Below are 26,596 nucleotides of genomic sequence, written 5' to 3' on the forward strand. Positions count from 1 at the left end.
CCGCTATCAATGCCCTGAAAGTTGGCTACCTAGCACCTCCGGGACAAAGCCTAAATCTTCACCCAGGACCCTAAGCCTTTCCCAAATTGACCTCCACAATATCTTCCTCATGTCAGATGTGAGCCTTTCCCTACCCCTTTGCTAAAGAGCCCTGATTTCTTTAAAAAAAAATTTTTTTTTAAAGATCTTATTTATTTATTCATGAGAGACAGAGAGAGAGAGAGGCAGAGACACAGGCAGAGAGAGAAGTAGGCTCCATGCAGGGAGCCCGATGTGGGACTTGATCCCGGGACTCCAGGATCATACCCTGGGCCGAAGGCAGGCGCTAAACTGCTGAGCCACCCAGGGATCCCCAAGAGCCCTGATTTCTGATGTAAAAGTTCTCCCCCTGCTGTTTTCCCAGATGCCCTGGGTTCTCTCTCCCACTTACCACACAGAGCCACGTGGGATAGCCAGGAGTGACCCTTGCCTGGCATCATCTACTGAAGAACCCCACTAAACCCTGGAGGCCCAGCTGGAGGCCACCCTCTCCTCACTGGAATAATCACGTATTCATGACCCCTGCCCTTTACTGAGCACCTATTATGTGACAGGTGCTTTTCATTATCACCACTAACCTTCCCAGCAATGGAAAAGGAAGTTCCTTCTGTCATTTTTCTGGAAACTGGGACTCAGGGAACTTAAAGTCAAACAGGTCACGCAGCTACAAGGTAGGAGGGCTGGCACTTAACTTGGACCTGGATTAAGTGGGTGCACAGCGCAACTGCAGCCCCTGCCTGGCTGAGCTCCCATGTGCTTTTGGTGCCCTGGGTGGCATCGTGCACAACTTGCTGCCATCAAGGGCCCCCTTTTGCCCTCTAACCTAGCCTGTCCCATCACCACCCTAGAAAGAAAGAGTCACCATCACCTGCCTGTGCCAGCTCCCCAGCCTAGTGAACCCTGAGGTATCAGGGGACAGCTGAGGGCCCGGGCCTGAAGACCAGAAGGGCTGACCCTATAAGGCCATTTGATCCTTTAGGCTGTGGAAGCATCTATTAAGCATCCACTGTATACCTAATTCCATATGAGGAATTTGGAGGCATCTGAAAAAATTGTTAGGTGCATTTCCTCACTTGGGAATCGAGCGAAGGGACCAAGACAAAGGTACAGGAAGGACGTGGTTGCCAGAACCCACTGAACTTGGGTTCGGGTCCTGGGTGGGCCTTTATAACCCTGACTGTGCAGGGAGACACCCCCCCTCTGGCTGAGCCGGCTGCAGCTCCCCGTTCCAGAGGAGCCCCTCTGCAGGGGGCTTTCCCAGCATCTCATCTATCATGGGCCTCCCCTGCAAGCTTGGCCAGGGTGGGGGCCGGGCTGCGCACTCCCTGGCCCGGCCAGAGTGCCGCTCTCCCGTTGAGTGAAGGAAGAAGAACGAGGCCACTGACTTGGCACAGGGCTGTGTGCCAGGCCCTGTTCTAAGCATCTTACTTGTATGAACTCATTCAGTGGCCTCCACTGCTTGGGGACGAGCCCCGACTTCCAGATGGGCATGCCGAGGCCCAGAGGAGCCAAATGACAGTCTGTGGGAGAACGGGGTGTGGGGCCAGAGAGAGGGGTGAGAGGCGGGCGCGGAGAGAGGGAGAGGGAAGTGAAATGTGGGACTTTTTCCCCTCTGGCTCTGTGGCCCCGAGGGCTCTGAGGGGAATCTCAATGCTCCGTTGGCTCCTGTTGGTGGCAGGGCCTCTGTCACCCAGCTCCCTCTCTGCCCGCCCGCGGCCTGGGCTCGGGGCTGGTGGGGGCAGGCCACGTGCTGGTGGGTCAAGACCAACGGCCTGAGGCCTGCCTGCCCCCTGCCCACTTGGCTCTGAGAACCCATTCTATTTGCGGCCCCCACCCCGGCCCAGGGCTGATCCCGGGCTGGCAGCAGCCCCGGGAACAGAAGGTTTGCTTGTCTGCGCCCGCCGCACCCCCCTCCCCAGCCTCGGCCTGGGACCCCTCTCGGGGGCTCCTCTGGCTGCCAGGACCTGGGCTCTCTGTTGCCATGGCACCGGCCGGAGATGAGGCTCTGGGGGGCAGGGGAGGCTGTGCGGGGAGGGCAGTGAGGGATGGTGGAGGCCCGGAACTCTGCAGCCGCCGAGGTGCTGGGGCCCCACCAGGGGCGGGCCTGGAACCCGGCACAGCCGGCCACACACCTAGCCTGCCTGCCTGGGTGCTGCATCTCTGAGGCGCTCGGGGACAGGCCACTGTGTGGGCATGGCCCCTGCCAGCCCCAGGCTGTCCTCAGCAAGGACTCCTCTCCTCAACCGTGTGCTCACCCTCTGGCTCTGCAGTGAAGTTGCAGGAAATTTCTGAGCTCCATCCCTAGCTTGGCTTTACCTTACTGGGTGAGCTGGGGCAGGCCCCTTGCTCACTCTGCACCTCAGTAAGGGAAGGATAGGACCCTGACCTCAGGATCCTCCGGTCCTTGAGAGCCTGGATTCTGTATGGACCCCATTAGGGTAAACTTATTTGGTACCGTTTCCTTGTGGACAGACCTGTTTCTGGGCTGGAGACATACAGTCGATCGTGACGGTTAAGAATACACGTTTGGAGGGACTTCTGGGTAGCTCAGCGGTTGACTGTCTGCCTTCAGCTCAGGTTGTGATCCCAGGGTCCTGGGATTGAGTCCCAGATCGGGATCCCTACAGGGAGCCTGCTTCTCCCTCTGCCCATGTCTCTGCCTCTCTCTCTGTCTCCAATGAATAAAAAAAAAAAAAAAAAAAAAGGATGCAGGTTTGGAGTCGGACGAGCCTGAGTTTGCATCCCAGCTTCATGGCTTACCAGCTGTGTTGCCTTGGACAAGCTACCAGACCTCTCCGAGACTCAGTTTCCTCCTCATGAAAGGGAAATCACGATTGAAACCCCCTCACAGGATTGTTGTGAGGACAAAACAAAATCCCCAGTGTAACGAAAATTTTTAATAGCCTGAGCCTTGAGGATCCTGAGCCATCCAAGAATGGAGTGGGTTCCAGATGAGGTGGTGAGACCCTGGCCACGGGAGGTGTGCTGCTGTGGACCGACAGCCCCTTGGTTGGCAGAGCGGGAGGGGCAGACGTGAGCAGGGAGTAGATAGATGTGACCCCTCCTGGCCCCACCGTCGCACTCCTGGCCCCACAGTCGCAGGGCTCTATGAAAGACGATGTGACGCCCGTCCTGTTCTTCAGCTTCAGACTCAGCCCAGTACAAGGAAAGCAGGATGGAAAAAAAAAAAAAAAAGGGAAAGCAGGATGGATGGGACAGGTCAAGATGCCAAGGGGAAGGAGCGGGGCAGGTGGCTCACAGGCTCAGCCTGTGCTATGTACCAGGCAAGGAGGCCGTCAGGTGGCGCGGAGCCAGTGTGCTCTGGGGTCGGTCTGCGGGGGACTGGGCACTGGCTTCACCCCTGACAAAGCTCCGTTGACCTCAGGCAAATGATCCAAGCACTCTGTGCCTTGCTCTCCTCATCTGTGAAATGGGACGGCGACACAGAGGGGTCACAGACTGTCCCAAAGTCATTCACATAAATGGCTTAGCCCAGGTATCGAGTGGCACCAACTAAATCAAAGATAGCTATTGAAATTCCTGTTGTTTGCAAGGCCTGCTAGAGCCTTGTTCCATTCTGCCGGGGCTCTAGGAGGTCCAGATGGGATCCAGAGGACTCTCGTCCTAGGGTCCACGGGGCCTGTGCAGAACCAGGCCTTCGGCCCTGGGGTGGAGGTGCCCTGGGAGTGGAGGTGGGCAGCCACGGGATGGACGGGTTGGACGAGCAGGGAGGCCAGCGAGGCACCGGAGAAGGCAGGAAGTGTTTGCTAGGCAGGAGCACGCAGCGGGCCTCCCTCCCTCCCTGACCTCCTTCTCAGGACGGTTCCCAGCCTGTGTGGGGACCCAGGCCCCCTCCCCTGGGCCCCCAGTGGCCGTGAGGCACACACTGAGTGCTTTCCCACGAGCTGTTCCAAGTAACTGGGCCCGCGTTGTCCCCCACCCCCAAGCACACACACTCTGGCGGGTGAGGGGGTGTGTGGCAAGAGGAGGGGGGGCTCCGGCGGTGGGGGGAATCAGTCCGTTCTTTATCAGCCTGGCTCTGATCCAGACAGATGTTTCGTTTTATTTTGAACTTCCAGAAAATAGGTCATTTCTTTCCATTGTGTCCCTGGGGAGGCCTCCTGGGGAGAAAAGCACAGAGTGAGTGACGAGTGTGGGGGCCTTGCTTGGGCCCTGGGGAGCTGGGAAGGCAGCAACCTCCTGTCCCCAGTCACGATGAGCTGTCGCCAGGGCCAGGGCACCAAGTTTCTTAAAGGCTGAGCTAAGAAGCCAGCCACTTCCTGGGGGTGACGGAGAGAGAGCCGCGGAGGGGCCAGGGAAGGACATGATCAGAGAGGTATTTCAGAAAGGTTCCTCGGGCTGCGGTGTGAGAAGAGGCAGGAGGGGACACATCAGAGGTGAGGAGACAGAAGGAGGGCGGTGTAGTAGGACAGCCAGAGGCCACCAAACTGGTGCGGGGGGCGGGGGGGGGACAGGGGTAGGGGGATCAGAATGCCACCCATGGAACTGGCACTGTTATTCTCCTCACCTGGACTTCCAGAACAGCTAGAGCCCATGCCAGGCCCCAAGTTAGTGGATTTCTTCTGCTTGGTTTGGGGGAGTTCATAGGTCCCTGGACGCATGAAGGCCCTGCGGCTCTAGAGGAGCATGGCAGAGGGGAAGGCCGGGAGCACCAAGCTGCGTCGCTGTGTGATTGGGCCAGGTTGCTCTCTCTCTCTGGCCTTGATGTTATCCTCAGGCTTGCAGGGAGATTCACTGTGCTGGAGGGGGAGTGCTGAGCCTTCACCAACAGATAGAAGTGGGGCTTTGGATTGAGGGTGGCAGGCAGGAGCCCCACAGCTTTGGCCCCTTCCCAGGCTTCCACCCCTTCTACCCAATGGACCCTGCGGTCCTCCCTGGCTCCCAGGATGAAGTCCCCCCCCGCCCCCCATGCTGTAAGAGCGCACCTACATCTCAGCCCACTTGGAGTAAGGCCACATGGGCCACATGGGCCACACGGGCCACACTCTGCCAGGTCCAGTCAGAGTGGCCCTCACTCATGTGCTCTCCCAGCTGCTGGAGGGAGGACTCAGTCCCTGGCTCCAGATGCTTCTTGCCCCCACACACTCCCAGGCCTAAAGCTGGCTGCCTTCTCTGAGCTGAGTCATGACATCCAGGCCGGGGGCCCCTCCCTGGCCCCCACCCCCACCCCAGCATTCCAACTCTGCACAGCCGTCTTCCTTCTGGAGCAGGGTCCTGAGAGCCACAGCAAGGCGGCCCTGGAAGTGCATCCAGGACAGCCCCATGCACCCCATGTACAGATGGGAAGACCAAGGCTCAGAAAGGGACACAACTGCACTGTAGATGGGTGATAGAGCTGGGGCTGGAACCCACACCCCCTAATTCCCAGCTAGGGATCTGCTCCAGTTTGTCCCAGGGGACGCCAAGGGTGGGGGGGAGAGAGAAGTGTGCGGAAGAGAGGAAGAGGCCACCAGCAGGACACTTGAGTCTGTGTCCCACTTCTGCCTGCAAGAGGAGCCACTTCCTCTTGGTCTCAGTCCCGGTTCCCTGTCTGGGAGGGGCAGGACAGGGAAAGTGACTTTGATATGGAGGTTTACGTATGGCAGGGCAGGGGGCGTTCTGTGGGAAGAGAGTAGGCAGTGGATGTGGTCTGAACGCTGGGTCTTGAGCCACCAGCCCCACATCGGAGCTGGGACTGGAGCCAGGGCTGCCCGGTCAGTTGAGCATCAGTGTCCCGCTGACCACCTCAGCCTGAGGTCAGAACATTGGCACCTGTCCCAGGTTTTCTCTTGGCCTCAGTTTTCCTGCCTGTACAATGGACACAGGAAGAAGGTTGGATTGGATAGATGATCCCTAAGGGCTGTGGAGCGCTGCTATTCCCGGACTCTAACCCCGTGACTCCACAGCTAAGCCTCCTCCTCCCTCTGGCATCTCGTTTATTCGGGGCATCCCTGGCCAGAGAGCCCCACTCCTCCTCCTTGCAGCAGGGCTTCCTCCCAGCCCCCCTCAAGGCTACTTCTGCCCAGCCTGTTCCCTGCCTCCGGATGGAAGGTCCCTCTGTCCATTCAGGTACCCACAGCCCCTCCAAACCCTAAAGTAGCTCAGTGGCAGCTCTCAATCCTGCCCCTTCCCTTATCCTTATCTCAGAAAATGACATTGTGTCCCAACACACACACACACACACACACACACACACACACACACACACACATGCTCCTGCCCCCCCTCCCCCTGGTATTCCACATCAGAAACAGAGGAGTGGGGGCTCACGTAAGCTACCTCTCACTCTTGCCCCTCAGCATCCATCACCAAGTCCCATCTCCTCTCAGCTAAACACAACTCAGTGCCATCTGTCTCTGTCACCCCCTACCACCCTCTCCCCAGCCCAGACTGAGAAGGTGGTGGCACAGGCTGGCATAGAGTACTCTGTGCCCATTCGGTCTCTACTCTGCATTCCTAGGCAAGTTCCCTAAGTGCTAGCTGCCTTAGCTTCCCCATCTAAAACAGGACTGATCCTTGTATCTAGCTCACAGAGTTGGCTGAGGAGCGAGTAAGTCGCTCCACATCAAGTGCTCAGAGCAGCACCTGGTACAGTAAATGTACGACACGCACTGGCCTGTGTTAGGTGTTGTGGATGTGTGTTCAGGTGTGTTGGGGCCCATATGCACGCACTCTTTGCGTACTGCATGTGCACAGCTTTGCTTGGGTGGGGTGCGCATGTGATTTGCGGCGCGTGTGCACCCCTCCCATGGGCGTGTGGGAGAGCAAGCAGTCAGCAGTCTATGCTGTGTGCACGTGTGCTGCCATGTGTGCTGGGCACGGTGGGGGGGAGCTGTGTGCACGTGGGTTTTGTGTGGGCATGCACATGTGCAGTGCCTGCGTGAGGGCTCAGCACACACATGGCCTATTGCACACGGATGTGTTTCCGAGCAGCGTGAGAGTGAGCGCGTAGGCAGGGGGTCTGTGGTGTGTGTGCACATGCTCACCGTGTGCAAGCACTGGCAGCCGTGGAGGCCCGCCTTCCTGGCCTCCCTGTGTCGTGGGAGTCTCGGGACCCCGAGGGAGGGAAGCTGCTGCTGGCGGATGTGGCCAAGAGGGACTGGATTTATTTAGATTAAGGTGGTGGGAAAGCAGTGGAGGCTCATATGAGCTGGAAAGACAGAAGGCTGGGCTCCGAATGATTCCCCAAGCATGCCTGCTCCCCTGGACTTGGGGTGCATGTTCTACTCCCCCAAGGGGGTCCTTCTGATTCACTGTGACGAGTGGGTCCATCTTTGGACCTCTGTCCCTGCAACCTGGCCAAAATAAGAGGAATCATGAGGTCTTCCTGGCACTCAGCACTCTCCCTGAGAGTCCTCTCCCTCCCTCTGCTTCAGGGACCTCCCCAGGCAGGAGAGTATGGTGCCTGCTTCCTGACTGTGATGTCCACCTTGTCCCAGGTGACTCCTCCCTGGAGTGTAGCCCTTCTCCTGAAAGGGGGAAGTTGTCAGAGGCAAACCCCCAACCTCTGAATTAGTGGCTTGGGCCTTTCCGGGGTTGGCCAGCACCGCAGTAGCTTCTGAGAAGCATGGAGGTCCATAAAGCATTGGGTAGATAACTGAGGGTATCAAGGGGTCATCTAAGATAGCCCGGGAGGTTGGGTGTCCCCAAACTCTACTCTCATTCTTCCTAGTCCCCCTGTTGTCTATGCCACCCTTCCTCTTGCCACTTCCTTGGGTTCTATATCACTGGTTTATTTGTCTCAAAGTCTCCTGAAAGATTGCCTAACTCCTAATTGTAGAGGTGGGAAATAGGAGGCCCAGAGAGGGAAACAATTCTTCAAAGTCCACACAGCATGTCTGTGACCAAATGGTGGGGGAAATTCAATTGATGGAATGAGATGGGCTATGGATTCTCACATGACCCCAAGCCTCAGTGATGTAGCCCCCTCCTTCTTTTTTCTTTCTTTTTTTAAAGATTTTATTTATTTGTTCATGAGAGACAGAGAGAGAGGCAGAGACACAGGCAGAGGGAGAAGCAGTTTCCATGCAAGGAGCCCGCTGTGGGACTAGATCCTGGGACCCCGGGATCACCCCCTGAGCTGAAGGCAGACGCTCAACCGCTAGGCCACCCAGGCATCCCTGGCCCCCTCCTTCTCATTGGCCCTCACTTCCCATAAACCACCCCAGCAGGAATAACAGTGACCAGAACCTTCCCTCTGGCCAAAGAAGTTTTAGAACAGGTGTAGCTCTTTGAGTTGCCCCATCCAAACCTCTCCCTGTATTCATGGGTGGAAACTGAGTCCCAGAGAAGGTGGGAGGCTTGCTGAATCTCACGGTGAGTCTGAGGCCCTGTTGACCAGAGCCCAAATGCTCATTTCCTAGAGAGAGAAGTCAGCCCAACATCCCTGGGTCATCCACACTCACCCTGAGCCCTTCTGCCCAGCCTATCCTCCCTAGCCTGATTATGCCCCTTCTCTGTGCGGCTAGGCCATGATTCTGTCCCTCTCTGGTCTGCTGCCTATTCAAGAAGGCCTCTCCTTGCTCAGTCTGAGACTCTGAGCTCCCCCCAGCTCCAGGCCCAGCGGGAAAGGAGCCAGGGTCAGGGGGAGCTGGGGGCCCAGCCCGCAAGGCCCAGCCTTCCAGAGCCAGGCCAGCCCTGGTTGCAGTGACCTCCCATCTCCAGGCCAGCCGACCAAATTCCTCCTTTAGAATAATAAACAGTGTGGCCAGCCAGGGAGGCTGGGAGGGGAGGGGCAGGGAGGCTGAAATGACCCCCTCCCCCAGCCTGGGTTGCTAATGATTTTCTTTGGCTGAGATCTCAGGCAGGAAGAGGGGAGCCAGAGGGGCACCCACCAAGGGGCAGACGGGCCTCTGTGGGGGCCGCTGGCTCTGCAGCAGTGGCCCTGCTCCCTCCTACTGGCAGAACACTGGCATCCAGCTGGAGGGGCTGGGGCGGAGGGATGGGAGTAGGGATGCTGGGGAGGGACTGGGCTTCGTGTCTGGAACAGTTGAAAGAGAGGAGAGGGGAGGAATGAGGAGACCCTCAGGCAGGCCCGTCCAAAGGGACTGGGAGAAGGAAGAAGGGCAGAGCAGAGTGGCTCAGAGAGCTTCTGGGGCTGCTGGGCAGAGCTGAGCGTGGGGCCCAGCCGCATGTAAAAATGCGGCCCTGTACTGGGACACTCTCCATCATCCCATTTTGAGAACTGGAGACTGAGGACGCACACGGAGCCAGGGCACAGGAGGCAGCGCCGCTGGGGCTCAGGCCCCGGAGCCCAGCCCGGGATTGGAAAGTAAAGGGCCCGGAGGGGGCGTGGCGTGGGCGACCTGGGCGGGGCCCGAGGGGCGGGGCCTGAAGTGCAAAGACGGCGCACCTGGAGGCTCCGGGTGCCCGGTCACGTGGCCGCTCCCCAGGGTTCTTGCTCGGCGACCCCGGCCCACTCCTGGCCTCCTTCCTATCCGGCTGCGGCCAGACCCTTGCAAGCCTGGCTCTTGGCTGGGGTCCTCGGCGGGGCTGCCAAGGGCAGGGATGGAGCAGAGAGCCTCCCAATTCAGGCTCTCTGGTCCCCGCACCCTGCTCCTGCTGCCTCCTTCACTGCGCTTTCTCCTTCTCCGTCTCTGTCTGTCTCTCTCGGCCTGGCCTCTATCATTCCAGGTCTCTTGGTCTCCGGCTTCGACAAGCTCTGCTGTGTCAGCCTGCGCAGACTTCTTTCCCCTCCAGAGCCTTGGTTTCCCTGTCTGGATAGTGAAGGTGGGGGGCTTGGATTCAGTAGTCAGTCTCGAAGGACCCTTGAAGCCTTGCCCAGCGGTGGGGCCTCCCCTGGGCCCAACCCCTGGCCCCTCTCCCCTAGGCCTCCTTGTGCGGTTTGGGGCCCGGCAAAGGGGGCCCAGGCATGGGGCTGCCCACCCCCCCCCCCCACATTCCGCAGTCCTGACTCCCCCGCTTCCCTTCCCACAGCCGCCTCCACTTCCTGTTGTGCTTTTAGAGCCTGTGGGAGTTCTCTGGGTTCTGGCTTACCCCCCTCCTGCTCCCCCAGGCCTTTCATCACGCTTTCCCAAATATTTGTCCTGGCAGATAAGAGCCTGGTATTGGAACTGTCACTCGGAGGACTGGCTGTTGGAGCTGGCGGGCCCCTGGACACTATCCAGCCCAAGTCCCCCACTCCCACTGTACATACACAGAAACTAAGGCCCAGAGTGGCCTGGGTTCACCCAAGGCTACTAGAGAGGTAGAGGCAGAGCCAAAGTAGGGTCTAGACACCCTGAGGCTGAGCCCAGTGCAGGGGGAGGGGACTCTTGGGCATGAGTGCCCTGTTGACCATGAGACATGAGTGGCTTTTGACTTTAGTGCCACGGACATGGAGGTTGGGTAGTCTGGGCTTACGTTCATTCTGCAGGACTCAGGTGCTAAGTCAGATTTCACAGTGACTCTGCCCACCCTGAGCCCTGACCCCTGTTTAACTCTGCAGGACACCATGCAGGTTCCAAGCACCATGCCAGCTCCTGTCCTCAAAGGTAGGTACATTGTGGTTTCCAAGTGTCATGCCCTCTTCTGTTTTCAAAGGGGTGGGGGTGGGGAGGTCCCTCTGGAGCTGGCAGGGGCAGTACATGTTAGCACGGGGGGGGGGGGGGGGGGGGGGGGGGGAGAGGGGGGGACTGGGAGCCCAGGGGTGCTGCTGCTGTGCTCTTGAGCTTACATTTCCTGCCTTTCCAGTGGACGCTCAGTGAAGGCCTTCTTCAACTGTTCACTCGGCTCAGAAATCTGGCTGGACTCCTGCTTGTCCAGAGCCATTAGTTCAAATCCTTTGCTCAGCCCTCCATACCCTGTACCTCCTCACCAGCTGTCCCCATCCCACTCGCTAACAGTCACCCTGGTGTCTGGTGTCCCACCTTCTCAGCGCTCTTTGGTATCAGCCTAGCTGGTCTGCTTCTAGTCTGAGACGCCCCTCCCCGGCCTGGATCTCTCACTGGTTGTGAGCTCCCAAGTCCTGCCTGGGCTTCTGCAAGCACACCCTTCCCTCACTACTGCCTGTTACATGCTGTCAGTGCTCCAGGGGCTGGGTGGTTGACCAGGCAGTCATTGGTCACTGGCAATTAGTGACCAGCCGACGGCCAACTGGCTGATTACCTGCGGGTCTAGGGAACATGGCTTACAGAATCCTTCCCAGAGGACATCAGCAGGGGAAGGGAGACCAGTCACTTGACACCCTCACCCCACCCCAGTTCCCAGTGGCTGCTGAGTTTCTCCTGCACCATCTGCCTTACTCTGAGCTACCCTGCCCCACCTTCCCCAGTCATGGCCACCTCTGGGCTTGGGTGGAACCTAGGAGCTGGAGCAGCTGCAGGGAAGGGGCTCAGAAAGTGACCTGGAAGTAATGCAGGAACTGGAGGCCTGGGAATTGCTTCCCGAGGATTTCCTGATGCCTTCGGGAGAATGTGCCCAAGCCTGAACATAGCATAGCTGGAGGATTCTGAGACCTGGCATCTAGATGCACGATGATCAGGAGGCCAGGAGGCTGGAAGGAGTCTTGGGGCCCGGGCATTGGGCAAGCAGGCTTCAGAGCCATGGGTTCCAGTCTGTCAGATTAGGGAGGTGTGTTCTTCAAAGACTGTGCAGGTATGGCCTCCCCCAGGCTAAGCTGTGAGGAGTGGTGCTGATGCTTCTGTGCCCTGACATCTGATGCCTTTCCTCCCAAAGGCCAGGCACTGTGGCTGCCGCTGCTGTTGCTGCTGAGCCCACAGGCCTCCGGCGGCCTGGTCATCACACCCCCGGGGCCGGAGCTTGTCCTTAATATCTCTAGCACCTTCGTTCTGACCTGCTCGGGTCTAGCTCCGGTGGTATGGGAACGGTTGTCCCAAGAGCCCCTGCAGAAAATGGCCAGGACCCAAGATGGCACCTTCTCCAGCACACTGACACTGACCAATGTCACTGGGCTAGACACGGGAGAGTACTTTTGCACCTACAAAGGCTCCCATGGGCTGGAGCCTGATGGGCGAAAACGGCTCTATATCTTTGTGCCAGGTAAGCACCCCCGCCTGTGTGCTCCCTCCCTGACTTCTCTTCTCAACTGCAGGTATCTGGGGGAAGCTGGGAGTGCTTAGTGACATGGTGAGACACAGCCAGCTTAGAAATGCAGACAAATCATGGAGTCCAGCCTGGCTCAGTCCAGGAGGATGTTCACTCCCATCCCTGGGTCTGGAGATCTGACTTTCCCTGACAGCCCACCCCATTCCTGGCTCCCAAGAACTCTGCCTTCTCAGAGGGTCCCAGTGTGCTCTTTTTTGGCCTCTACCTCCCATCTTTCCTATTCTCCAATCTCCGGGTACTGGCTGCCCTTGGACTTGTGGCTTATCTTCTTTCTTACCTTGGTGCTGACCATATCAAATGTTAAAGCTGGAAGGGACCTCTGAGAGCATCCTTATTCTGTAATGGGAAGACTGAGGGCCAGGGAGGGGAAGACACCTGCTCAAGTTCACACAGAAATTCAGAGGAAAGCCAGCAAACCAACTCCCCTGACCTTCATTCTTGGCCCCACACATGGCAGATCCCACTATGGGCTTTCTCCCGGTTGATCCTGAGGAACTCTTCATCTTTCTCACGGAAATAACGGAGATCACAATTCCATGCCGAGTGACGGATCCAAGACTGGTGGTGACACTACACGAGAAGAAAGTGGATATCCCACTGCCCATCCCCTATGACCACCAACGTGGCTTCTCTGGTACCTTCGAGGACAAGACTTATGTCTGCAAGACCACCATCGGGGACAAGGAAGTGGATTCTGAAGCCTACTATGTTTACAGCCTCCAGGGTGAGCCCCCTTTCTGGCCTGATGCTCAGCAGAGGCAAGTATGACCCTCCGTAGAGGTATAGCCCTTTCCAGTTTACAAAGTGTGCAATTCCATTTTTCACTGGATTCTCACTGTAGTCTTGGAAGGCAGGTACTGTTTCCCCATTTTACAGATGGAAACCTGAAACACGGAGGATGGAGTATTCCTGAGGTCATGAGGAGTGTTAGTGGCAGGGCTGGGGTGTACACCGTGGCAGGCAAAGGCACAGGCCTCGGACCCAGTTGGGTTTGAATCCCAGCTGTGCACTTCCCATCTGAGTGCCTTTGCACAAGGCACATAATCTCTCTGAGCCTGCCTCTTCCTCTGCAAAATGAGGAAAACAATGGCTGCCCACCTGGTGGGATTATTGTGAGGATTAAAGGTAGAGGCTCCCCGTTACATGGTTGTGCTCCATACATTTCTCCTTTACCTAGATGCCCAGAGAATGCATTGATTCAAGACTGTTATCCTTCTAGGACGTCAGCTCCACGAGGGCAGGAAGTTTGTCGTGTTTACTGCTAAAGTCCCAGTGTCTAGCATAGGACTTGGCATATAGGAAGCTTTTAATAAATATTTGTTGAATGAATGAATGAATGAATGAATCTTCCGCACCAGTCATTCTTTCCCTCTCTGAACCCCCACCCCGTCCCCCAGCGGAAGGGCTGGTGGCTGGTCATAACTTCCTCAACCCTAAGCTACTCTCTCTCCACTAGTGTCATCCATCAATGTCTCCGTGAATGCAGTGCAGACTGTGGTCCGCCAGGGTGAGAACATCACCATCATGTGCATCGTGACCGGAAATGAGGTGGTTAACTTTGAATGGACATACCCACGCATGGAGGTATTGCTGGGCCAGGGATTGGAGAAAGGGCCAGGGAGGGTTGGGTATCTTGACTTGCAGCCTAACTTCTTTGACCCTGCCTGATTTGGGGTGCTTGCCCCACCTGTCCCTACAGAGTGGGCGGCTGGTGGAGCCAGTGACTGACTTCCTCTTCAATGTGCCCTCCCACATACGCTCCATTCTGCACATCCCTAGTGCTGAGCTTGGCGATTCAGGGACCTACATCTGCAATGTATCAGAAAGTGTGAATGACCATCGAGATGAAAAGTCCATCAACGTCACCGTGGTTGGTGCGTGCCTTGGGCTTAGCCCCGACCCTCTTTCTGAGCTGGACCTAGACCTTCTCAAAGCCCTGGGGGTACTGTCAGCTGCATTCCAGTACAGTCCTAGCTTCAGTACCAACCAAAGCCCATTTCCAGGATAAACCCAAAACCCAAACCCAAACCCAAACCCAAAGGCAGTGTCTGCCCCAAATCCAACTCTAATCCCAGCGTAGACTTTCTGCCTGGCAGAACCTCAGCCCCAACCCGATTTCTAAACCCAACCGCCATCCCAGGCCCAGGCAGCTCCATCCTCAAGTTCAACCATGCTGCAACGCACCTCAGCCGCAATCCCGAGCCAGAACCCGCTCAGTGAGAACGATTCCAGTCCCAATCCCAAGCCCGGCCCCCAAATCCATATCAGCCCCCATTCAGCCCCTAGTCTCAGCTCCAACTCTGGGAGCTCCATCCCTGGAGCCTGAAGCCCCGCCCCCGAAGGCTGGGCTCCGCGGGCAGCCGGGGGATGCCCCGCCCCGGAGCCCCGCCCCGGAGCCCCGCCCCCAGGAGGCGCTGCCCTGTTGGTAGCCGGGCCTAGCCCGCCCCCGGGGCCCGCCCCTGACGGCCGCCCCTTGCAGAGAGCGGCTACGTGCGGCTGCTGGGAGAGCTGGACGCCGTACAGTTCGCGGAGCTGCACCGCAGCCGGGCTCTGCAGGTCGTGTTCGAGGCCTACCCGCCGCCTACTGTCGTGTGGTCCAAGGACAACCGCACGCTGGGCGACTCCAGCGCAGGCGAGATCGCCTTGTCCACACGCAACGTGTCTGAGACCCGGTGAGCAGCAGCCCACCCGCCCACTCCATTCTTGAGCAGCCTTCAGCCACTGGACACACCTAGACCCACCTTTCCTGAGAGCCCACTATGTGCGAGGCGCCGTGCCAGGCACTGGGGAGGCTGCAGACACCCGAACAGACTGCTCCAGCCCTCCTAGAGTTTCCTGGCCGGACACGGGTCAGATGATCCCCCAGGTGTTTGGGTGTCCTTGTGATGGGTGGAGCCAGCAGGGAGCAGATGAGGAGAGAATGGCCAGGTGATCAGGGAGGAGGGTACCACGCAGGCCACCACCACCTGTGCATGGGTGGTGGCCCAGAGCCTGGAGATGAGCAGGCCTTTCTGCAGGGGTGAGAAGAGGTGTTTCCCTTACCCTCTTCATCCCCCCTAACCCCCTTCTTGGCTCAGTAGAGCCAGCTGCCTATGGGTGGGGATTCAAGAGACTGGTGTGAGTCCCAGCTCTGCTACTGACACCTGTGTGACCTTGGGAAGCCCCTCCCTGGGTCTTGTGTCTCTTGTCTGGACAAGGAGGTGGAGGGGAGGGGCTGTGGGAGTTCTTATAGCTCTGGCAGCTGGGCTTGTCGCACTCCACAGGTACGTGTCAGAACTGACGTTGGTGCGGGTCAAGGTGGCCGAGGCTGGCTACTACACCATGCGGGCCTTCCATGAGGATGCCGAGGCCCAGCTCTCCTTCCAGCTGCAGGTCAATGGTGAGGAGCCCTGCCCCCTGCCACCCCAACCCCACCCACTTCCTTTTCCCTTCCTACACTGTCCACCGGCCAGTAGGAGGAGAAGGAGCAAGACAGGGAGCTGAGGCCTCAGGATGCTGACTTCTAGGCTGAACTCCAGCCCTTCCACTCCCGTGTGAACTCGGCATATCCCCTCTTTGAGTCTCAAGGAGGCTGCTGGGCGCCATTGGTGTTCCTGAAGCCTCAGACATTCATGTACCAATGCTATGATTTCTCCTTCCCACATTTTCTTATACTATACTACTAATGATATAGATATTTATTGAGCAACAACACACCAGTCTTTTGGTGCCCCTTGCATCCTACTGGGGGAAGACAGATACTCATTCACCAGTAGGGCAAAGAACCAGCAAATGACACAGAAGGTTGGAAAGTCACAAGTGCTGTCAAAGGGGGAAAAAAGGCTGCGTAGGGAGGATCGAGGGTTCAGGGGGCAGGGGGCGGTGAGGGTTGCAATTTTAAATAGCCTGATCACTTTGGCCTCATGGAGGCGACTTTTGCGTGAAGACTTCAAGAAGGTGAGGGCGTTTGCCAAGTGGTTCTCTGGGAGCAAGGGCCCACCAAGCAGTACAAAGGCAGGGCCAAAAGCCTGTGTGGCTGGAGCCGAGAAGGGGGAGAGTGGTGGGAGATGAGGTCAGAGCTGAGACCTGGTAGTGGGGGCCGGGAGGATGGCAGGTTATGTAGGTCCCCTCGGGCCCTTGTATGGACTTTGGCTTTTACTGTGACTGAAATGACAGAGCCACTGCAGGGCTTTGAGCAGGGGAATGACACACTAATGACTTACTGTTTTGTCAATTGACTTTCTAAAAATAAATTTATTTTGAAAGAGAATATAACCTTTCAATTGTAGATGGAAAATCAGCGTCACATGTCATAAATATAAAGCCACCACTAAAATAAACTCTGGGAAAACAAAGTGATGCTATTAAATTCTAGCTCCATGCTCTTGCTTTCCCAGGGCTTTCTCTGACCCTCAGACCTGCTCTGTCTTTGTTAAAAGGGAAGATTAGCAAGTCTCAGAGAGGTGTTAGAGTCAGACTAGCACCCTACTGAGGCTTTCCCTTTGAAGTACCCAGAAGGGGAACCTGTCAGTTTTCACACGGTGATTCCTGGTATTTGATGTTCACCTGCAACCTGAAGCTCCCCTCCCCCCCCCCCCCCCCGGGGGTGGGGGGGGCCCTGGGCCAAGTCCTCCCGAGGGCCTTTCTCATTGACTGTCCTTCCTGACCTCCCCATCTCCTGGCCTCCTGCCCTCTCCACGCAGTGCCTGTCCGTGTGCTGGAGCTGAGTGAAAGCCACCCTGCCAGCGGGGAGCAGACGGTCCGCTGTCGCGGCCGGGGCATGCCCCAGCCACACCTCACATGGTCTACCTGCAGCGACCTCAAAAGGTGAGCAGAAGGGGCCTCCTTCTCCGAGGGTAACCACAGCTGTCTGGAAGGACCCAGTGGAGGTCATCTAGTCCAGCCCCTTCCTCTGGGCACACTGTTCCAGGCTAGAGCCCCGTCCCAGAAGATGTGTCTTCTCGGAGATGCTCTGCATGACCTAAGCTGTCCCGTTTCCCTACCTTGACTCAGACGATCCAATGGAGGGAGTGAATTTTGCAATCCAGGGCTTTCAGATCTGGGGTAGGAGCGCCCCCTGCCGGTCAGTCGAGGGCCCACAGGAGGAATGAGCTCAGGACCAGGCGATGGGAAGCAGCAGGGACTGGAAGCTGACCCGACTGGCTCTCCTGGCAGATGTCCTCGAGAGCTGCCACCCACGCCGCTAGGGAACAGTTCAGAGGAGGAGAGCCAGCTGGAGACTAATGTGACATACTGGCCTGAGGATCAGGAGTTCGAGGTGGTGAGCACGCTGCGCCTGCGCCGTGTGGATCAGCCGCTGTCGGTGCGCTGCACTCTGCACAACCTGCTGGGACACGACATGCAGGAGGTCACCGTGGTGCCACATTGTGAGTCCTCCAGCCTTGGTGGCCCCTGAAGACCCTCCACCCCCATCTCAACCATACTTGGAACTGTGCCTCTGGGCACTCAGGAGCACCGAGAAGCCCACCAGAGTATGCCCCTATGCACTTACACAACAACACAGTATTGGCACACATGTGTACGCCCATGAGTACATGAGTGTGTATGCTATATGTATGTCATAAGCCATGTACATGAGCAGGACTGATCCTCGGACACAGGTGCAAAGCCTCCCAGTGTAGACTTGTAAACAACATTATGTAGAATGCTCGAGCCCCACATTTCGCATGTAAGGCTGGAGTGTATGTCTGTCAGCATGTACACAGGCATGCATGATACCTGCCTTGGTGTGTAAACCCACCTAGTGTATGTTTATAAACCACGTATATGAACACACCTCATCTCCAGATATGTTTATATAGATCCACGAGGGTATGTTTATGTGCATGTATGTGCAGATGAACAATCCCCACACAAGAGTGCAAACGGTGCATGTACAATTCCTGTACACATGTGCCAACTGGCATAGCGCATGTCTGTAAGCATGGAGTTGCAGCACACCTTTCTGTGAAAGCCCGCAAACACAGTCTCTGCACACAGATGCCTGCTGTACGATGCAGATCTACGAGCAGGTACACATGCATGCATACTTCTTGTCCATATATTCATATATGTCCGCCAGAGCCTGGATGCTTTTGCTGCCTGCCAGTCCCTATGCATGCATACACCCCTGTGCTTGTACTTCGTTGACTCTCTCCTTCCTCTTTCTCACTGGAGAAGCCCAAGCCCTGCCTGCCCTTCTAGTCCAGAGCAACAGCAGACAAGCAATTAGGCAATCCCACTGAAGGGGGCAGTACTTTGGGGGGGAAGCCTACAGGGAGGAGGGGCTCCATGCCCAGCCGTGGGATTCAGGCAAGTGGGCACCTGCAGACCAGCCCGGAGCAAAACAGAAGTAAAGCTTTTCTGTGTCACCGGAGGAGGCGGGCATGTACCAGCCCACAGGGAAACTACCGTGGCTGCACGAAGTCTCTTCCTTTTATTCAGATGGCTCCTTAGAATTTTGGACTTCCTTCCCAGGACTGGGATGTGTGACCGAGTGGGGAGAGAGGAGAGGAGTTGTTCTGGGGCCCTGAGGAGGAGGGACAGGGCCTCTAGGGGTACTTAGAGGGGCAAGTGGGGGACAGAGGAAGAGGGAATGAAGTCCTCAGGGACCCCATGGGTGGCCAGTGGGGCAGGGTAGGGGGGATGAGGATCTGGCTGGGGTAGATGCAGGGGCAGGGAAGGGGAGATGAGGGTGTGGCCGGGATGGATGCAGAGGCAGGGGAAGAGAAAGGGAACTTGTGCAGCAAAGAGGTTGAGGCCTTAGGGAAGAGACTTGGGGCATGGGGCCCAGAGTCAGCCCCACTTGGCTACCCCTGTTCCCTGGGGGAGGCACCTTATAACTCCAACACCCCTGGGTGCTTGGGGTGAAGCCGGGAGGAAACGATCTGTATCCATCAGGCTGTGGGAGCTCAGTCACAGGCTGTGACAGCCTTGGGCAAGGGCCTGGATTCAGAGGTGAGGCGAGTCCAGTCGTCAGGAGCTGGCATCCAATTTGGAGCCATGGCAGACCGGCCAGACTGACCCCTGCAAGGGCTGAAGGCATATGGGGGCCCAGAGAATCTGAGCTGCAGTTGTTACTGAGGGTTGTGGGTTCTGATGGCAGAGGCTGGAAGGTATGGCCCAGACGGAGGGGCTGACATCACAGGCCGTGGCTGGTGGAGGGAGGCTTCCATCTGGGGCAGGACAGGCAGAGAGGATCTGCAGTACCAGCGGTGGGGGCTGAGGGGCACGGGGCAGCTGCCAAGCTCCTTGTCTCCTTACGGTCAGCTCTTGTCTCTGCCTCCAGCTCTGCCCTTCAAGGTGGTGGTGATCTCGGCCATCCTGGCCTTGGTGGTCCTCACAATCATCTCCCTCATCATCCTCATCATGCTCTGGCAAAAGGTAACTTCCTATCCCCACTAATGGGTGCAGGTTGACACTCTAGGTTTTCTGCATGGAGCCCCCTACTGTCCTTGAGTGTCACAGGACCTGGCCACCTCCCTGCCCCGCACAGAAGGCAGGTGTAAAATGACATGCAGTGCCAGTGGGTGTCCAAGCTGCCTCCACCCCCAGCAGGAGAGGCCGTCTTGGGCCTGGTCCAGGCCCTCCAGGGTCCCTTGCCTCTGCTCTGCCGTCCCGAGTCTTGCTTGGACATCAGCCCTGTCCCCAACCCTGCCACGACACAGGGCAAGGCACTTTCTGGGTGGACTACATGGGCTCCAGGGTTCTTCCAACTCTCACCCCGAGACTCCCAGGCTTCTGCTGAAATGCATTCTAATCCTATTAACCTGTAATTTCAGTGCTCTGTTCAGAGAGGCTTCACCATTCTGTGATCCCAACATTTTAAGATTCCTGAGTTAGGATTGCAGCACCCATGATTCTATCATTCTGAGATTCCAATCCTGTGATTCCAACATCTTGTGATTTCAACATCCTAAGCTTACATCTTTTTGAGATATCCGCTGCGAGTGACCCAGCACGGGAGGGGCTGTCCAGACCTAGCTGAATGCCCCTAGCTTGTGTCACTTCTCAGGGCTGCCCACCCCTCTACTTCCATCTGGGAAGCAGCTGGGGCTCTGGGAGAAGCTGATGAGGAAGTTCTTTTTTTTTTAAAAAAAAAGATTTTATTTATTTATTTATGAGAGACACACAGAGAGAGAAAGAGGCAGAGGGAGAAGCAGGCTCCATGCAGGGAGCCTGATGTGGGACTCGATCCTGGGTCTCCAGGATCAGGCCCTGGGCTGAAGGCGGCACTAAACCACTGAGCCGCCTGGGCTGCCCCAAGATGAGGAAGTTCTGATGAGCTGGGCCCTTGGCTGTTAGCTGCTCCTCAGCCATGGCCATGCTGGGGCCTCTTGCCACCGGTTCTCACTGAGCCCATGAGGCTGGCTTTATCAGTAACTTGCTCTGTGACTTCAAATATGCCTCTGCCTCTCTTTGGGCCTCAGAGTCTCGTGCTGCATCTGTTATATAAGGGGCTATGGGCTTGTGGGCCTCAAAGCCCAGACCTCCTGTGGTGATCCATCCCTGGTGCTGGTCCCGCAGAAGCCACGTTATGAGATCCGATGGAAGGTGATTGAATCCGTGAGCTCCGATGGCCATGAGTACATCTACGTGGACCCTATGCAGCTGCCCTACGACTCCACCTGGGAGCTGCCGAGGGACCAGCTCGTGCTTGGTCAGTCCAGGGCGTCCTTGTGTGGCAGTCTGGGAACTTGAGGCGGGTGGAAAGACTGAGGTGTGGCCCAGCTTTGCCATGACTAGCTTTGAGACCTAGGGCTCCTGTCCTGCCTTCCCTCCATACAGTGGGGCGAGATGATCCCCCAGGGACCGTTCAGCATTGAGGTCCTATGGTCCTGTGACTGTGAGATAGGAGCCCTTTGTGGCAAGAGATGTATTAATCGAGGACAGGCTGCATGTCAAGCCTGTGCTTGGTCTAGCTGGGAAGGCTGAGGCACGCTGAGGAGCTGAGTTCCCTTCCAGGGTGGGAGGAAGGCTTCCAGGGACTGCAGATGGGCCAGAAAGCAGGCAGGACTTAGCCTAGACTAAGTCAGCTGAGACTTTGCAGGGAAGGGCTGCAAAACACTGTGGACTTAGGAGACTCCTTGAGGGGAACACTTTAAGTCCAGGTTGGCTTCGAGGATTGATCTCAGAGAGAGCGAGGGATGCAGACTCCTGGTGGGCCAGGTGCTGACGGATCATCTCCACCATAGGACGTACGCTCGGCTCTGGGGCCTTTGGGCAGGTGGTGGAGGCGACGGCTCACGGCCTAAGCCATTCTCAGGCCACGATGAAAGTGGCAGTCAAGATGCTGAAATGTGAGTCCTGGCAGCCTGCCGCTTCCTCACATCTGGGCCCCCACCTCCTCCCTGCCCCCTGCTCACACATTCAGGCCCTCCCTGATTCTGATTTGCTGGCCACAGCAATGCAGTCTCCTGGCCAGCCCCACTCCAGATTCTGCTCTGGCTAAGAGGCTGCCTGCCCGCCTTCCTGGTACCTCCTTCCCTCCCTGACCTTCCTTCTGTCTCCTCCAACCCCTACTCGTGGGCCCTTGCCACCTTAGGCCATGGGAGTCCTACAGCACAGGGCGGGGCCAAAGGGCCTTTTTGGGGCCCTGGCAACAGGGCAGCCTGAGGCCTCATCTCTGCCCCCTCAGCCACAGCCCGCAGCAGCGAGAAGCAGGCCCTCATGTCAGAGCTGAAGATCATGAGTCACCTCGGGCCCCATCTAAATGTGGTCAACTTGCTGGGGGCCTGCACCAAAGGAGGTACTAAAACCACTCCCCCAGAGCATTCTGGAAAATGCCAGTAGCCTAAGCTGGCCCCTCCCCCGGCCCTCGTCCACAGATGACAGGACACTCCAGCTGGAGGGTCTGCACGCAGCCTGTCCAGTGCCCTCATTTCACAGACCCAGGTGGAGGGGTGGGCTTTACAAACTCATGGAATCACAGCACCTTCAAGGCCCGAGGACTCCTTAGACTGGCCATTTCCAAACTCAGGGGTCCTCTGATGTGTTTAAATTTTCACAAGACATTTGACAAGCTCACAAACCCCAGCCCCCTGGGAGGTGAGTTATATCCCCACATCTGGAGACCAGCGCCAGCATGCTGGCTTATTCGGCTTCTGTTCAGGTCATAGAATAAAGTCCCTCCAGCCGGTGTGTTTGAGGCTCTGATGGCAAATTAGGCCATAACAAACAAACAAAAAAAGAAGTATTATCATTGTTTGCAGCTGCTTATTGTGAGATTTGGGATTTTCCTCAGTATTGTGCAACCAAAAGAAAATACAGAAGTGCATTGCACACTCAGGCCAATTTATGTCCGCAAGATTACCCGTTTCAAAATCTTTTGTTTTCATCAATATCATCAAGTTCCCACTGATTGACTTGAACTAAGTGCAATGTATTTGGACCCGAAACAGCAGCTTGATAAGAAATAGTTGCTTTTATTTACTTTATGTTCTGGGCTCCAGAATAAGCTTTAGTTGAAAAACCTCTGGTGTCCTTGCTACGTGCCCGGCCCTGAGCCGAGCTGACGAAGGCATCATCTTAGGAGGTGGCTCATGGAGGTGGCTATGATTAGCCTCATTTAACAGATGGGGAAAGTGGAGCTCAGGGGCACAGAGGCAGGGAAAGGACCGGGTTTGCCGGCTGCCCAAGCCTCTTGGCCACCTTACCCACCTGCCCTCCAACGTGCCAGCCGTCATTAGCCTCGGGGCCCCGATGGCAAGTGTGTGGCCTGCCTGGCGGCCGCCCCTGACCCACACCCTAACCCACACCCCCCAGGACCCATCTACATCATCACCGAGTACTGCCGCTATGGGGACCTGGTGGACTACCTTCACCGCAACAAGCACACCTTCCTGCAGCTCTGCTCCGACAAGCGCCGCCCGCCCAGCGCCGAGCTCTACAGCAACGCCCTGCCCGCGGGGCTCCCTCTGCCCAGGTACCAAGGACCCCCCGGGGGCCTGAATCTCCAGGGAGCCCCGAGGGGCACCTGCTCGCTCCCTCCCTGCGTGGGACAGAAGCTTGAGGCCAGGGCGGACTGAGAGGGTTTGGGGCCAGGACTGTTTCACACAGTCAGTTCGTGACCTGGGGCTCGGCCACCCCAGACCTGTCATAATGCTGTGGTGACCCTAATGGTGCGATTGGCTGCCACCCACAGACTGTCCGCAGGGGCCCAGGCCCTGTGCTGAGCACGTGGCCAATGTGACCCCCTCCAGGCCCCTCCCACTGCTCCTGTGTCCTTGACCCCTTTTCCTTCCACAGCAAGCACCTGGAGCTCTCCTGTCCCCAGCCCAACTCCCTTTGAAGCGCACCTTGAGGTGCCCCCTCAGTCCCCCCGGCACCCAAGGGCAGTGCAGCGTCTTTCTTCTTCTTTTCCAAAAGTAATTTATCTCAGTTCTTTTGTTGATAACAAAAGCAAGATGTGTTCATCTTGAGAGACAAGGATAACTTCAGAAAATCACCAAAAGATGTTAAAACTCACTCCTCTCTTCCCCAACATATGATGGATTTCCTTCCGTTCTTTGGTCTACCTCTGGGGACACATGCACATGTGGTCCCAAAGCTCTCCAGGGAGCTGGTGCTACAGGCAGAGGCCTTGGGGCAACTCCTAACCCTCCCTGGGCTGTGGCTGGATGGTGCTGTGGAGGCCCCAGAAAGGCACCTTACTACCTGCCCTGCTCCTGACCCTCGCACTGGGGTGCTGTGATCATGCCTATGTGGGAGCTCCCTGAGGACACACAATGGGTCTTGTGTCCGCCGAGCACCCCAGTGCCTGGCTCGGGGCTCCACAGGCTGGTTGAAAGGGCTCACTGTGTGGCTGTTCGAGTGGTGATGGGCTGACGGAAGATGAGTGGTGGTGGGGGAGAGGAAACCCATGAGCGACAAGGAGAGCAAGGAAGGAGGAAAGCCTGGGGCCTCTCCTCCTGTGATGTTCCTCTCTCCTCCAGCCACGTGTCTCTGCCTGGGGAGAGTGACGGGGGCTACATGGACATGAGCAAGGACGAGTCAGTGGACTACGTGCCCATGCTGGACATGAAAGGAGGCGTCAAATATGCAGACATTGAGTCCTCCAGCTACATGGCCCCTTATGACAACTACGTCCCCACTGGTGGGTGTGCAGTGTCCTCACCTATGCACGGCCCCACACCTAGGCAGTCGTGCATTCTTACAGAAGCCTTTCATGTTCCCAGGCTGGCAACAGCCCTGGGAGGAAGGTGGCCTTGTCCCCATTTCATAGATGCAGAAACTGAGGTTAGCCACCAGCACAAAGCTGCCTTGTGGTGGAGCCCCAGTGTGAACCTCTCTTTCTGGGTCCAGAGTGGGGAGGAGTTGGGGTTGGGGAATGGCACAGAGGAAGCCTGAGGCTGACCCAGTGTCCCTGAGAAGCAGGCAAGTCAGACTGAGCAAAGGTGGCCCAGGACTAATGCCAAAGGCCTTTGTGGCCTTTGGCCAATGAGAGCACTGATAAGGTAGGAGAGGTTTACATTAGATATTTCAAAGTTGTTATCCTTTTGTGTAGGACTTAACAGGATCGGTAGCTGCCTGTATTGGACATTTAGCCCCATGAGTGAAAGGGCAGGGGTCCTACGAGCCCCGTGGAGACATAAGATAGTAGGTGAACATCCCTTCTCCCCTAGCTCCCGAGAGGACCTGTCGGGCAACTCTGATCAATGAGTCCCCAGTGCTTAGCTACACGGATCTCGTGGGCTTCAGCTACCAGGTGGCCAATGGCATGGAGTTCCTGGCCTCCAAGAACGTAAGTGCAGTCATGGTGGGTGGAGTAGGGTCATGAGGAAGTGGGCCACCCAGCCAGCCAGGGTCCTCCAAGTACACAGCTCCATATGGCAGCTATGTCCTGCAGGGGGGACCTACAGGAAGGTCCTTCCCCACAAGGACCCCTAAGGCCACAGCTCCCATCTCCCCCAACCCAGTGTGTCCACCGAGATCTGGCAGCCAGAAACGTGCTCATCTGTGAGGGCAAGCTGGTCAAGATCTGTGACTTTGGCCTGGCTCGTGACATCATGAGAGACTCAAACTATATCTCCAAAGGCAGCGTGAGTACCTTGCCCAACCCTGTGTGCCTCCGACCCTGGGAAGAGGTTCTCTCCCGGTGAGACTGTGACACATGACTGTGACACATGGGAGATCAGGGCAGAGCTCCTCATGGCCTGCCCTATCCAGCGGTGACAGGCTTTGCCTGCCTAGCCATGTGTGCAGGTGCAAGAAGAGAAGCCACCTGCTATGCATGGGCTTAGCAGGTGGGGGTGGAGCTTAGCAGGAGGTGGAGATGTTAAGGTTGTGAGGGTGAGCCGGAGGCTCAAATTCACTGGTCATGACGGGCGAGGATCAGCTATAATGGGTCCTGGGAGGGGGGAAAATCAAATGTGTATTTGGTTAAAATGTGACCATCCTGCCTGTCACTTGTGTTCCCACTCTCCGCAAGGGGACAGTGAATCCCAGAGCTGGATGGGACTCTAGACCCCAGAGGTCTAAGGTGGCCAGGTCAGAGCTGAGAGGTACCAGAGCGTGTCTCTGGCTCCCCTGCTTTCTACCAACCCAGCCGGGGGCCTCTACTGGGGTCAGGAAGTGGGGCCGTTCTGTGAGAGGCCTCAGACCCTGGGGCTCTTCCTCAGAGATGGGGGCTTTCATGTCACCAGCTGTGGGCAAAGAAACTGGGCCTTCTGATCCTCTGGCTGGCACTGGGGCAGGTGTGGGATCTGTAAACTCGCAGAGATGGGCTCTCAGGGCCTGGGGAGTCAGGTGCTAGCACAGGAACTGCCAGGCCTCCTTGCCACGCCAGGTGCAGAGTGGAGCTCGGCCCTCCTCACACTTAATGCCATCCTGCCCTCTCACAGACCTTCCTGCCTCTGAAGTGGATGGCTCCCGAGAGCATCTTCAACAGCCTCTATACCACCCTGAGCGACGTGTGGTCCTTTGGGATCCTACTCTGGGAGATCTTCACCCTGGGTACGCTTCCTTTTTCCTCCTCTCTCAGGGGCACAGCGCAGCCTCCCCCCTCACCACTCACACCTCTGGCCTGCTGGGGCTGTGGAACAGGCTCTAGAACAGGGCACAGGGCTCTGGTCCAAGTCACAGCTCTCTGCTGCTTTCTCGCTGCTGTGTGACCTTGGCAAGTCCCTTGTCTTCTCTGGGTCTCTTTATCTCCCCATCTGATTATGGAGGAATTTGGAAGTGACATCAAAAAGCCTACTTGATTCTGGTGTTCTCTAGTTCTCTGATTTTGGGGAGGGTTGCAGTCTCTGTCCAGAGCCTCCAAAGGAGCTCATATTTCCCAATGCCAAGGGCATTACACCCTTGCCCATTCTAGGGCTGGTGGGTCTCTCTCTGTCCCATAGATGATCTGCCACTTTTCCAACACCTCTGAGTCTGTGTATCTCTTGTCTGCTCCCTGACAGGTGGCACACCTTACCCAGAGCTGCCCATGAACGAACAGTTCTATAATGCCATCAAGCGGGGCTACCGCATGGCTCAGCCTGCCCACGCCTCCGACGAGATGTGAGTAGAG

The 26,596-nt window shown here is 57.0% G+C and overlaps 1 protein-coding gene across 3 annotated transcripts in view; it reads left to right on the plus strand.

Moving 5' to 3' along the window:
* The window catches only part of PDGFRB (platelet derived growth factor receptor beta), a 38,000-nt gene that overhangs the window by 6,262 nt on the left and 5,142 nt on the right, over nucleotides 1-26,596 (plus strand). The window contains exons 1-20 of one of the 3 annotated variants that reach the window (XM_026008718.2): nucleotides 4,162-4,436; nucleotides 10,487-10,532; nucleotides 11,716-12,039; nucleotides 12,563-12,829; nucleotides 13,562-13,689; nucleotides 13,805-13,979; nucleotides 14,585-14,777; nucleotides 15,369-15,484; nucleotides 16,788-16,911; nucleotides 17,260-17,471; nucleotides 19,373-19,467; nucleotides 20,611-20,743; nucleotides 21,279-21,383; nucleotides 21,722-21,832; nucleotides 22,849-23,008; nucleotides 24,018-24,178; nucleotides 24,708-24,826; nucleotides 25,002-25,124; nucleotides 25,926-26,037; nucleotides 26,487-26,586. In XM_026008718.2, coding sequence (XP_025864503.2) covers nucleotides 10,493-10,532; nucleotides 11,716-12,039; nucleotides 12,563-12,829; nucleotides 13,562-13,689; nucleotides 13,805-13,979; nucleotides 14,585-14,777; nucleotides 15,369-15,484; nucleotides 16,788-16,911; nucleotides 17,260-17,471; nucleotides 19,373-19,467; nucleotides 20,611-20,743; nucleotides 21,279-21,383; nucleotides 21,722-21,832; nucleotides 22,849-23,008; nucleotides 24,018-24,178; nucleotides 24,708-24,826; nucleotides 25,002-25,124; nucleotides 25,926-26,037; nucleotides 26,487-26,586 — 2,798 coding nt within the window. In that variant the 5' untranslated portion in view covers nucleotides 4,162-4,436; nucleotides 10,487-10,492. Of the gene's footprint in view, nucleotides 1-4,161; nucleotides 4,437-10,486; nucleotides 10,533-11,715; nucleotides 12,040-12,562; nucleotides 12,864-13,561; nucleotides 13,690-13,804; nucleotides 13,980-14,584; nucleotides 14,778-15,368; nucleotides 15,485-16,787; nucleotides 16,912-17,259; nucleotides 17,472-19,372; nucleotides 19,468-20,610; nucleotides 20,744-21,278; nucleotides 21,384-21,721; nucleotides 21,833-22,848; nucleotides 23,009-24,017; nucleotides 24,179-24,707; nucleotides 24,827-25,001; nucleotides 25,125-25,925; nucleotides 26,038-26,486; nucleotides 26,587-26,596 lie in introns of those variants that run through there. The other 2 variants (XM_026008711.2, XM_026008725.2) reach the window with 2 other exon arrangements.

The sequence above is a fragment of the Vulpes vulpes genome, chromosome 4, assembly GCF_048418805.1.
Source record: "Vulpes vulpes isolate BD-2025 chromosome 4, VulVul3, whole genome shotgun sequence".
Taxonomy (NCBI): domain Eukaryota; kingdom Metazoa; phylum Chordata; class Mammalia; order Carnivora; family Canidae; genus Vulpes; species Vulpes vulpes.